At 41.9% G+C, this 13,913-nt stretch overlaps 1 protein-coding gene across 1 annotated transcript in view; it reads right to left on the reverse strand.

Annotated features, from left to right (window-relative positions):
• Positions 1–661: 661 nt before the first annotated feature.
• LOC124716916 (GILT-like protein 1) overlaps positions 662–13,913 on the reverse strand; it is a 48,600-nt gene continuing 35,348 nt past the window's right edge. The window contains exons 4-6 of the mRNA XM_047243485.1: positions 10,663–10,809; positions 3,360–3,419; positions 662–804 (exon numbers count right to left, since the gene is read on the reverse strand). Coding sequence (XP_047099441.1) covers positions 754–804; positions 3,360–3,419; positions 10,663–10,809 — 258 coding nt within the window. The 3' untranslated portion in view covers positions 662–753. The remainder of the gene's footprint in view (positions 805–3,359; positions 3,420–10,662; positions 10,810–13,913) is intronic.

Raw genomic sequence — 13,913 nt, forward strand, 5'->3', positions numbered from 1 at the left:
TAACGTGTTAAGTAAAATGTGGACAGCAAATAGGACGAACAAAATGACAACATAAGCGTTTTAAATATGGCTACTGAAGATTATACATGTACATTGAGAAACAATAGAAGATCTACTGATCTAAATAGTGAGAAAGAATTTTATGACGCTACTTCCCAAGACGTTATGGATGTGATGTTACATGGTATTATGCTCAAGGTTTTTCAACAAGTTTCAGTATATTAAGCGTGCATGCAGTTTTCACACGTGCTTCTCGAAAATAATGAATGGGTGGCCTTAAATTAAAATGTAAGGGGAAACAAAGAGATAGGGCACATACTGAGGTGTGAAGGAGCGTTTTAAAATGTGACAGTTTGGTAGTGGGTGCCACTGGGCAAGTGGGGAGGATAATAATTGTGAAGGGAGACTTAAGGCTTAGCTCCATTGAGTCGAACTAGTCTATTGATAATGATTTCAGTGTAACATTTTCAAAGGATTGTATGGTGTACTGCTCACTTGTCATACTCTGAGTGTTCTTTTATAGTTTGGTATCTTCCCTCAGTCCTGGTTAAGATCATTGTAAGCAGTTACTTGTATCATATTTAAAATTTGAATGGTCACAAAATGTTTTTGGGTCTTATGAATAATTCTGTATTTAGCAACGAATGAAACAGTGACTATATATGTTCATAATAACATTTTATTTTATACAGTAATGTAATGTGGGCTGACAATCAGAATCCGTGCTCTGCCATCGTCTTCTATTCCTTAGTGTTAGCCACTGGAGTGTGATTCAAGTAATGGACAAGATGAAGGCTTCGGTTGCTGGAACAATTTGTACATTGTCAATTAGTCGTACTTCACACATTAGAGTTCTCTCAAACAATAACAACACATAATGAAATTTGGTGTATACATCAAGATTCTTTGCCTGATTCTGGTGGAGTTAACATATTCATTCAGTCTAATGAGTTAACAGTCTAATCTACCCTTCAATTCCGTAACAATGGCAGAAATCTGATAAATATATGAAACAATTTTAATCGTTTCTTAATATTGTTATGTATAATACCATGCAAAGACAAGTCGTTGTTTAAAGTTGTTAGCAAGTATCTGGAAAAGTTCTTGAGTGATATACATCAAATTTTTACATGATATTTTAATAAATGTTCGGACAGACATAGCTCACACATTTTAAAATATATGTGGTGTATAAATTTAAACGCACTACACAGAGGAGAAATGTTTTTATGAAAAATTTCGAAAAGTTCTTGACCGCTTTACTTCAAATTTTAACGCAATAGTCTAATAAGTGTTCAGGTAGACCTAAGCTAAATATTTTTAAATGTATATGGCATACAAATATATATATGAAATATATACAACTATACAGAGGTGTTGCTACCGAAATTCTCGAGAAGTTCTTGACCGACTTACTGAAAATTTTGACACGATACTGTAATAATCATTCAGTCGAACATAGAATACATTTTTTGAAACAACAATGCACAGGCACTCTATTAAAAGCGACTGCAAGAAAGAGAATGTTGTGCAGTGTTCTGCTCTGCTGTGAAAACGTGTGGTTTTGTTTTATTTTTAGCAGTTAGTTTTAACTACAAAAGCAGGCGCTTCAACCATCAAACAAAATGTTTATCCCGTTCATATATTTTCTCGCTATACATATTTTAAGCAAAACTTGTGCCCACAACAACTTGTTGTTTTGTTTTCCTCCTCACATTAGGTTTTCACAAACAACAGGAAACTTGTATTGATGTCTTATCGGCATATGATTAGAATACTACTACGGAATCTGAACTTTCAATAACAATAAACAAGACTCAGAGTCTATGACAGGTGTTAATAGGAGGTGGAGAGAGAGGGCAGGGGGAGGAAATGGACACAAATAGGAGGAAGTCGGAAATGTAAAGAGAGAGGGGGAGCGAGAGGTGTACAGAAAGAGGAGAAGAAGGAGAATAGGACGTGTATCGAATTCTCCTACATCTGTAGCAACTGCGTTTGCTGGGTCTGTTAGTTATATTACGTTATGTACTTATTTTGTGACCCTTTTTTTAAAGTGGCTTGGACAATGTGAACCATGACACACCGTTATGGAATGAAACAGTATGTATACGATAGAATATTGATTTGAAAATTTACAAATATCAATATTCATAAAATTAAAGAATTTGAAAAACAGAGAAAAATTGTGAGAGTGGAGAAATAAACAAGACATTACAAAGGAAAGTTCATATCTACCAGAAGGAACTCCTCTACAGAATAGAAGAAGTTATTCACAAGGAAGTTTTACAGCTTACATCTGAAGGCTTAGGATGTACTATTAAATTTTTTCAATTTTTTCAGTTGTGTTGGAAGGCTATTGAAACTGAAAGCATTCTGTACAGTACTTAAAGAAGTATCTAAATGCAAGTGTTGTCTGAGTGCCTGGAGTTCACTGAATGCATGTTGCAGTTTCACCCAGTTAAGTCAGTACTGTGAACAACAAACCCTGTGATGGAATATGTGTACAGAGATGGTAGAGTTATAATTCAGAGGCACCCGAACGATGCCTTACATGAAGTTCGTGAACTGACGCACTAGACCAATCTGAATACCATTTTTTTTCCCGAAGAATAGTCTTGATGGGTGCACAGAGTTGTTCGAACATTTGATACCACAGAAAATAATAGTATGATAATAAAATTAAGCAAAGGAGCTCGAATGCTTCAGTGTGAGACATAGTGGAGATTGCAGCATTCGGCACCTGCGCAAGGTCTTGAACCTAAGGTCCCAAGTAAATTTTTGATCTATTCACAGTCCTAAGAATTTAAAATGGTAGATTTCACTGACTATTTGGTCACCTTGGAACAATAATTTTTTTCTTTTACAGGAGCTATGTGCCAGAAAATGCGTGCACTGCATTTTGTGGCTGTTAAGACTTGATCCTTTCTTCGAAAGCGATGTGCTCACACTAAACCCTAGCGAGAACAGAGCTCTGTGGCAGCACCCACCTACCCCACTTTACATGACACCAATTGCACCAGGCAGATCCGAATATCCTCCCTGTTTGTTGACACTGACGCTGGAGGACAACCTTCTGGTCCCTAATGCAGATAAGAGGGTAAGAAGAGGATGTGTGTGTGTGTGTGTGTGTGTGTGTGTGTGTGCGTGCGTGCGTGCGTGTGTGTATACTGGTATTTTGATCGAAATAAGTCCACTTGATAATGGGAATATCAATAAAATCGACTTATTACAGTTATTTGTCTATTTCAGTTAAATATTCTCAGCAATATAACGTAAGTCTAATATAAACTTAAGCAAATGAAATCTACCTTGGTTATGAAACAAGTGTTCACTGATATTATTTCTTATATAGTACTTACCAACACTTTACAAATCTCATTCCAGAGGTTTGTGAGTAATTGTTGTTGTTCGTCCTGGCGCTGAAAGCAGATAAACAGGAAGTCAGTTGAAGATGATTACAAACACCGCTAGTGTCGAGCTAATAATCTACATTTAAATATATACGACCGTCAAAAATCAGCAATTTCTAATTTAAAAAAGAATAAATTGAAAGAAAGGGAATGAATAATTTTCATAATGTGAAAATATGTGCTGTATATGCTTCACAGAAGTGAAACAGGGTTTTGGCCACGAAAGCATAGTGTCGGGCTAAAATCGAAAGAATGACAAATACTGAAGTAGGGGAAACTTCAAATACGATATTTGATGGTTCAAATGGCTCCAAGCACTATAGGACTTAACATCTGAGGTCATCAGTCCCCTACAACTAAGAACTACTTAAAGCTAACTAACCTAAGGACATCCTGAGGCAGGATTCGAACGTGCGACCGTAGCAGCAGCGCACGTCCGGACTGAAGCGCCTAGAACCGCTCGTCCACAACGGCCGGCCACGATATTAGAAATGACATTTCACACACCAGTAGAATGAGCTGTGTGGAACAACCTTATTGTTGTTGTTGTGGTCTTCAGTCCTGAGACTGGTTTGATGCAGCTCTCCATGCTACTCCATCCTGTGCAAGCTACTTCATCTCCCAGTACGTACTGCAGCCTACATCCTTCTGAATCTGCTCAGTGTATTAATCTCTTGGTCTCCCTCTTCGATTTTACCCTCCACGCTGCCCTCCAATACTAAATTGGTGATCCTTTGATGCCTCAGAACATGTCCTACCAACCGATCCCTTCTTCTAGTCAAGTTGTGCCACAAACTCCTCTTCTCCCCAATTCTATTCAGTACCTCCTCATTAGTTATGTGATCTACCCATCTAATCGTCAGCATTCGTCTGTAGCACCACATTTCGAAACCTTCTATTCTCTTCTTGTACGAACTATTTATCGTCCATGTTTCATTTCCATACATGGCTACACTCCATACAAATACTCTCAGTAACGACTTCCTGACACTTAAATCTATACTTGATGTTAACAGATTTCTCTTCTTCAGAAACGCTTTCCTTGCCATTGCCAGTCTACATTTTATATCCTCTCTACTTCGACCATCATCAGTTATTTTTCTCCCCAAGTAGGAAATCTACGTTACTACTTTAAATATCTCATTCCCCAATCTAATTCCGTCAGCATCACCCGAGTTAACTTGACTACATTCCATTATCCTCGTTTTGCTTTTGTTGATGTTCATCTTATATCCTCCTTTCAAGACACTGTCCATTCCGTTCAACTGCTCTTCCAAGTCCTTTGCTGTATCTGACAGAATTACAATATCATCGGCGAACCTCAAAGTTTTTATTTCTTCTCCATGGATTTTAATACCTACTCCGAACTTTTCTTTTGTTTCCTTTATTGCTTGCCCAATATACAGATTGAAGAACATCTGGCAGAGGCTACAACCCTATCTCACTCCATTCCCAACCACTGTTTCCCATTCATGTCCCTCGACTCTTATAACTGCCATCTGGTTTCTGTACAAATTGTAAATAGCCTTTCGCTACCTGTAGTTTAGCCCTGCCACCTTCAGAATTTGAGAGTACTCCAGTCAACATTGTAGAAAGCTTTCTCTAAGTCTACAAATGCTAGAAACATAGGTTTGCCTTTTCTTAATCTAGCTTCTAAGATAAGTCGTAGGGTCAGTATCGCCTCACGTGTTCCAATATTTCTACGGAATCCAAACTGATCTTCCCCGAGGTCGGCTTCTACCAGTTTTTCCATACGCCTGTAAAGAATTCGCGTTAGTATTTTGCAGCCGCGACTTATTAGACTGATAGTTCGGTAATTTTCACATCTGTCAACCCCTGCTTTCTTTGGGATTGGAATTATTATATTCTACTTGAAGTCTGAGGGTATTTCGCCTGTCTCGTATATCTTGCTATCTAGATGGTAGAGTTCTGTTAGGCCTGGCTCTCCCAAGGCTGTCAATAGTTCTAATGGAATGTTGTCTACTCCCGGGGCCTTGTTTCGACTGAGGTCTTTCAGTGCTCTGTCGAATTCTTCACGCTGTGTCATATCTCCTATTTCATCTTCATCTACATTCCCTTCCACTTCTATAATATTGTGCTCAAGAACATTGCCCTTGTATAGACCCTCTATATACCCTTTCCACCTTTCTGCTTTCCCTTCTTTGCTTAGAACTGGGTTTCCATCTGAGCTCTTGATATTCATACAAGTGGTTCTCTTTTCTCCAAAGGTCTCTTTAATTTTCCTGTAGGCAGTATCTATCTTACCCCTAGTGATTTGCGCCTCTACATCCTTACATTTGTCATCTAGCCATCCCTGCTTAGCCATTTTGCACTTCCTGTCGATCTCATAACTGAGACGTTTGTATTCCTTTTTGCCTGCTTCATTTACTGCGTTTTTATATTTCTCCTTTCATCAGTGAAATTCAATATCTCTTCTGTTATCCAAGGATTGCTATTAGCCCTCGTCTTTTTACCTACTTGATCCTCTGCTACTTTCACTATGTCATTTCTTAAAGGTAGTCATTCTTCTTCTACTGTATTTCTTTCCCACATTCGTGTCAATCGTTCCTTAATGCTCTCCCTGAAGCTCTCTACATCTGGTTCTTTCAGTTTATCCAGGTCCAATCTCCTCAAATTCCCACCTTTTTGCAGTTTCTTCAGTTTTAATCTACAGTTCATAACCAATAGATTGTGGTGAGAATCGGCATCTGCCCCTGGAAATGTCTTACAATTTAAAACCTAGTTCCTAAATCTCTGTCTTACCATTATGTAATCTATCTGAAACCTGTCAGTATCTCCAGGCTTCTTCTATGTATACAACCTTCTTTTATGATTCTTGAACCAAGTGTTGGCTATGATTAAGTTATGCTGTGTGCAAAGTTCTACCAGGCGGCTTCGTTTCTTACCCCCAATCCATATACACTCACTACATTTACTTCTCTTGCTTTTCCTACTATCGAATTCCAGTCACCCATGACTATTAAATTTTCGTCTCCCTTCACCGTCCGAATAATTTCTGTTATCTGATCGTATATTTCTTCAACTTCTTCGTCATCTGCAGACCTAGTTGGCATATAAACTTGTACTACTGTAGTAGGCGTGGGCTTCGTGTCTATCTTGGCCACAATAATGCGTTCACTATGCTGTTTGTAGTAGCTTACCCGCACTCCTGTTTTTTTATTCATTATTAAACCTACTCCTGCATTACCCCAATTTGATTTTGTATCTATAACCCTGTATTCACCTGACCAAAAGTCTTGTTCCTCCTGCCACCGAACTTCATTAATTCCCACTATATCCAACTTTAACCTATCCATTTCCCTTTTTAAATTTTCTAACCTACTTGTCCGGTTAAGTGATCTGACATTCCACGCTCCGATCCGTAGAACGCCAGTTTTCTTTCTCCTGATAACGACGTCCTCTTGAGTAGTCCCCGCCCGGAGATCCCAGTGGGGAACTATTTTACCTCCGGAGTATTTTACCCAAGAGGCGCCATCATTATTTAACCATACAGTAAAGCTGCATGCCCTCGGGAAAAATTACGGCTGTAATTTCCCCTTGCTTTCAGCCGTTCGCAGTACCAGCACAGCAAGGCCGTTTTGTTTAGTGTTACAAGGCCAGATCAGTCAACCATCCAGACTGTTGCCCCTGCAACTATTGAAAAGGCTGCTGCCCCTCTTCAGGAACCACACGTTTGTCTGGCCTCTCAACAGATACCCCTCCGTTGTGGTTGCACCTACGGTACGGCTATCTGTATCGAGGAGGCACGCAAGCCTCCCCACCAACAGCAAGGTCTGTGGTTCAAGGGTGGCGGGGAGGGGGGGGGGGAACAACCTTACTAAAGTTGTTTAAATTCTGTGTGTGTAATTAAAACAAAATTTGCATTTAGTTTTATTCATATAAAACACCATCAGCTGTCTGCAATGAAACAAATTTGGAACCAGCTGTCACCTATAGCTGCACTCCCACATTAGCAGTTTCGTTATGGCGAGTGATGGTGAGTAAGTGGGCAGTTGTACGTGCAATGACGTCAGCTGTCCTCAAGTGTCTCCCTGCTCAGGTGAACATGGCTTGTCCTGTGCATCCCCCCCACCCGCACTCCCGCCCAGTCAACTGATCCAACACGTGGCGTGGTAGCACGTACGTCGTCGCTGCCGACCAGTGTATGCAGGGGGTTAGGGGCAGGAATGCACGTCTATGCATTGTGCTATTGAAGTAGCTACGGAGTACACAGCGCTTAGACTATACAACAAATGTAATAATTTTTAACATGGTTTACCTTCACTAATAGAAGAAAGATATTCCATTGCCTACTTCACCCTCTTAGGATTAGACTGTTGTATGCTATCAAGATATCAAATTTCATCGAACTAGATCAGCAGTTTAGTCGTGAAAACAAAAGACAGAGTTATTTTTGTATTTCGTAATATCACTATGGAACTGGTAAAATTGCGTCAAAATATACAGACAATGTAAAATACAGACACTGACCTACTGTATTTCATGGCAAAGCAAGCAGCCTGACGAAAAACAGATTCTCTCCCTGTGTGGGAATCACACGATTTGTGTGCGAGCACCAAGGGACGTAGACACCAAGACACATGGAAGTTATTTCGGTCCTGTAGATGTCCTCAGACAGCGTAGGTGGTTAAGGTGACCGCTTGCGTGTAGTGGGAGATCGGGGTTCATGTTTCTGTCTGGTACAAAATTTCACATGTTACTAGAAAATCGTATAGCCATTGTACATTCGTGTTCTCCATTGGCGAATGCATTTCATAGTTTAATATGGCTGCTCCTCTAGAAATGCATGCATGTAAGAAGGTATGTTAGATCGAACTTTAAAGACGCTGTAAAATGAAGGGGGTCGACCGAAGCGTCCGATCCCACCTGTCGGCTTTGAGCAGTAACGTAAGGCTGTTGTGGTGTGTGACGTCACGACGGCGTGGAATTTAGTTTGTGAGAGTGGCGTGTTTGTAGGTGTCGTTTTGATACGATCGGTGGTTCTCTCTGGTGGTGTGTTAGGTGATGTTTTTGGTTTAGTTTGCGACTGTGGTGTCGTGTGTGAATTTTGGTAAATTGATTCTTTTTATGTCTATGGTAGGTATGGATATGACTGACAGGGTCAACAGTTTTCGGTTGTCCGCTATGATGGGGGACAGTGCGTTGTCTCTAATAAAATTTCGTCAACTATTCGAATTTTTGGATGAAGTCGTGTTCAGTTTGTCGTGAAGAAATGGGGCTTACTTAAAGTTCCGGCGTCTCGGACAAGGGGCGGCGGTATGTGGAGATGACGTAAGGATAACAGGTCAAGGGAAGTGTTCGATCCCAATGTGTGGCTGCGAATGTTGGTATTGGTATCGGGAGCTGCTGTTGAGCTATATAGATCAAGGGAAGTGTCCGATTCCAGATGATGATGTGTTTAGTGGTATTTGGGGAGTTTTGTGATGTCGGTTTTTTTCGTCGTTTTGCGTGGGGGTGGGTGTCTAAATTTGTTTATATTTAGTATGTCCCCACCCTAAAACCCCCTATTTGCGCTTGTTCCGTTAGTGTCGTCGTTTTGTGGAACGTGTGTGTGTTTGTTTTTCGATGTATTTTCGTCCTCATAATGTGTACGTAACGACTTTATATGCGCCATATTGGACTCGTGGTTTATGGTAGTTTCCGCCATATTTGTGACGTCATGGGTCAAAGCAGACGGTCGGGATCGGACGCTTCCGTATTTTCAATGAAGGCACCGCTCCACTGGATGATATATAAAATTTAATGCATTCCACTTTAATTATTTACACAGCTGGTGGATAGAAAGATAACAGGAGTTTAAGACAGTTATGAAAATCAGTAATATGACCGGTTTTTAATGTGCAGGGTGTCCACAACAGTCAGCGCCAGCTCTGGAGCAGTAGAAAGGCTAGGCACCAGCTGTGTGGAATATGGATGAAGATTAATGTGAAGAAGACTAAGGCAATGATTTTTACAAGGCAATCAACGAAAATTAAAAGTAAAAATTAGTGATGAGGTAGTGGAACAAGTTCATAACTTCGGTACATAGGTTACAAAATTGCTAGAAACATGATGTTTAATCAAGAAATAAAATTAAGGATTGCTATTGCAGAATTGTGTCTTACACAAGGAGGTGTATTTTCCATGGTCCTTTAAATAAACACTTAAAGAAAAGATATTTGGTTTAGATGGAGTGCTATCGTCTATTGTGACGAAAAATGAACAATACGGTGAAGAGAGTAGAAATACGTAGAAGCTTGTGACATGTAGAAGTGGAGATGAATGGGCGGTGTGCAGTGGGCAGATGTAGCAAAGAGTGTTATTGTGTTACAAAAGCTGAACGAGAAAAGACAAATATTGGAAACAGTTTAGAGGACCAAAAGGAATTGGCTAGGCCACTGCATGAGAAATGACTTTATAATAAATAATTTCTAGAAACCATTTCAAGATAGAGAAACAACAGATAAAATCACAATCGAATTTGGTGTTACAGCAGAATCAGTAAACATGTTCACATGGGGATGAATTATGATGAGACAACACAACACCCAGTCCCCGAGCGGAGAAAATCTCCTACCCAGCCGGGAATCGAGCCCTGGCCCGTAGGACGGCAATCCGTCACCCTGACCAATCAGCTAGCGGGGCGGACATCATGTAACTGATGTGGAGGTATTGAATAGAATTGGGGAGACAAGAAATTTTTGGCACAGCTTGACTGGAAGAAGGGATGAATTGATAGGGAACATTATGAGACATTAATCGATTACGAATTTTGTACTGGAGGGGAATGTGTTTGTGTGTGTGTGTGTGTGGGGGGGGGGGGGGGGAATTGGGGAGGGGGCGTAAATATCGTAGAGGGAGACAAAAGGTGAATACAGTAAGCAGATTCAGAAGGATGTAGGTTGCAGCAGTTATTTGGAAATGAAGATGCTTGCATAGGATGGAGAAGCTTGGAGAGCTGCATCAGATCATTCTTGGGACTGAAGATCCTGACAATAACGTGCCATCTGCGAAAAGCCGCTTATGGGACAAGAGCCCCATTTCCGGCGGAAGTCTCTTTCCGCAGTATTATCTCCCCAAACAGGTGTTTCAACCTTAAAGAATGCTGTGTTGTGCGGTGATAGACCTGCCTAATTAGCAGAACACATGATCGTTGTAATCATCGTAACCAAGCAATTTCACCGAAAGTAAAACCTCGTTCAAATAGGCTAATAAAAAGGATAATTTCCGTCTAGGTCGGTCACCCACTCACCCCGTTCAACGTGATGGTGGGTAAGTCCGTAAGTGGCGGATTCAGCTCTTTAGTTTTGTCTCCGTTGAGTTTCAACAGTCGGCTGCCATTCGTCGACTTGGCGCAGTCCTCTATCGGACTCACTTCGATCCCCAGGTCCGTGGCACACTGAAAACAAGCCCAACAATAAACAACAATAAATTTTTTTGAGGGGTAAAAGCGTTTATGTACAAATCCACATGGATTTACAAAGTATAACTCGTGATGAATTTATACGCATACAAAGTATTATACAGGGTGTTACAAAAAGGTACGGCCAAACTTTCAGGAAACATTTCTCACACACAAAGAAAGAAAATATGTTATGCGGACATGTGTCCGGAAACGCTTACTTTCCATGTTAGAGCTCATTTTATTACTTCTCTTCAAATCACATTAATCATGGAATGGAAACACACAGCAACAGAACGTACCAGCGTGACTTCAAACACTTTGTTACAGCAAATGATCAAAATGTCCTCCGTTAGCGAGAATATATGCATCCACCCTCCGTCGCATGGAATCCCTGATGCGCTGATGCAGCCCTGGAGAATGGGGTGTTGTATCACAGCCGTCCACAATACGAGCACGAAGAGTCTCTACATTTGGTACCAGGGTTGCGTAGACAAGAGCTTTCAAATGCTCCCATAAATGAAAGTCAGGAGGGTTGAAGTCAGGAGAACGTGGAGGCCATGGAATTGGTTCGCCTCTACCAATCCATCGGTCACCGAATCTGTTGTTGAGAAGCGTACGAACACTTCGACTGCAATGTGCAGGAGCTCCATCGTGCATGAACCACATGTTGTGTCGTACTTGTAAAGGTACATGTTCTAGCAGCACAGTATCCCTATCAAATCATGATAATGTGCTCCATTGAGCGTAGGTGGAAGAACATGGGGCCCAATCAAGACATCATGAACAATACCTGGTAAACGTTCACAGAAAATCTGTGTTGATGACGAGATTGCACAATTGCATGCGGATTCTCGTCAGCCCACACATGTTGATTGTGAAAATTTACAATTTGATCACGTTGGAATGAACCCTCATCCGTAAAGAGAACATTTGCACTGAAATGAGGATTGACACGTTGTTGGCTGAACCATTCGCAGAAGTGTACCCGTGGAGGCCAATCAGCTGCTGATAGTGCCTGCACACGCTGTACATGGTACGGAAACAACTGGTTCTCCCGTATGACTCGCCATACAGTGACGTGGTCAACGTTACATTGTACAGTAGCAACTTCTCTGACGCTGACATTAGGGTTATCGTCAACCGCACGAAGAATTGCCTCGTCCATTGCAGGTGTCCTCGTCATTCTAGGTCTTCCCCAGTCGCGAGTCATAGGCTGGAATGTTCCGTGCTCCCTAAGACGCCGATCAATTGCTTCGAACGTCTTCCTGTCGGGACACCTTCGTTCTGGAAATCTGTCTCGATACAAACGTACCGCGCCACGGCTATTGCCCCGTGCTAATCCATACATCAAATGGGCATCTGCCAACTCAGAATTTGTAAACATTGCACTGACTGCAAAACCACATTCGTGATGAACACTAACCTGTTGATGATACGTACTGATGTGCTTGATGCTAGTACTGTAGAGCAATGAGTCGCATGTCAACACAAGCACCGAAGTGAACATTACCTTCCTTCAATTGGGCCAACTGGCGGTGAATCGAGGAAGTACAGTACATACTGACGAAACTAAAATGAGCTCTAACATGGAAATTAAGCGTTTCCGGACACATGTTCACATAACATATTTTCTTTATTTGTGTGTGAGGAATGTTTCCTGGAAGTTTGGTCGTACCTTTTTGTAACACCCTGTATATCAGAGCTTTGTCTTCATCTCATTTACGGGCACTTAAGTCAATGTGAGAGCGTATTAACAGATAACACATGTATTATCCTCTATTATGTTATAAATAAATATTCCCATCCTATCCTACTGCCCATTACAATCATAGCACTATTTAGTAAGCTGTATGATGTCGACAGATGAAAAGACTTTACGATATAAAGCTTATAAGTTGTATCCTTGGTGTGCACTATCTTTGCTACGTGCACAGGCAGTATCTTTAGTAAATGTATTTTCGCGCCAACTGACTTAGCTCCACATGTTGTCAGTGCACCGGAACTTGTATGTGTGTTAGATTATTAGAACGATGGTAACATAGACAGTTCAGTATATATTTAACAACATATTACGATGTAATAAGTGTCGTACTCATCGGACTTTGTGGGACTCTCAATCAATAGGCTTCATTTTGACGACATGTCTTTCCCTCCAACTTAACTCCCGTCGCTCTGGTGTCTTTGTTTCCCTTGATCTCCAGAACGCCTATGACCGTGTCTGGCATCCCGGGCTTCTCTTCAAACTCCAGACCTATGCTCTCCCCATCAACTTTGTCCATCTCTTTGCTTCCTTCCTCTCCCATCGTCCCTCCTATGTGACTATCCACAATTCCAACTCCCGTACTTTCTTTCCCTCTGCCGGCGTGCCCCAAGGTTCTGTCCTTTTCCCTCTCCTCTATCTCCTGTCCACTGCTGATATGCCCAAACCTCCCCCTCCTGTTCATCTTCTCCAATTCGCTGATGACAATGCCTTCCTAGCCCTTTATCCTACCCTTCAACGGTCCCAACGTACCCTCCAAACCTACCTTGACCAATTCACCGCTTGGTGCAACCAGTGGTTCCTCCGTGTTAATCCCTCCAAGACCAAGGCGATCATCATAGGTCACACCACCCGCTCCTTCCGCCTCCGTAATTTCTACCTCACCATTTATGGCTGCCGTATCCACCGCACTCCTACCCTCAAATACCTTGGCCTCACACTCGACCGCCACCTCACCTGGACCCCCACCTCCTTACCATCCAAAACAAAGCTGGCAACCGCCTCCGCCTCCTGAAACTCCTGTCCAGCCGGATGTGGGGTCTGCATCCTTCCACCATCCTTCACACCTACAAATCCTTGATCTGCCCCATCCTCTGTTATGCCAGCGTAGCTTGGATTTCCGCCCCAGTTCTACAAAGCCCTCCAAATTCTCGAATGCCATGCGCTCCACCTCGCCTTCCGCATCTGCCTTCCGTCCCCCACGACCTCATCCCCTTCCCCTACCTTCTCCTTCTCCTTGAACACATCCGCACACTATATACTGTCCGCCGCCTTGATCCCCCTCACCCCCTGGTGTCTCCCTTCCTCTCCACCCCCATCCAGTTGCCGCTCCTTTCCC

Source organism: Schistocerca piceifrons, chromosome 9 (assembly GCF_021461385.2).
Source record: "Schistocerca piceifrons isolate TAMUIC-IGC-003096 chromosome 9, iqSchPice1.1, whole genome shotgun sequence".
Classification (NCBI taxonomy): Eukaryota; Metazoa; Arthropoda; class Insecta; order Orthoptera; family Acrididae; genus Schistocerca; species Schistocerca piceifrons.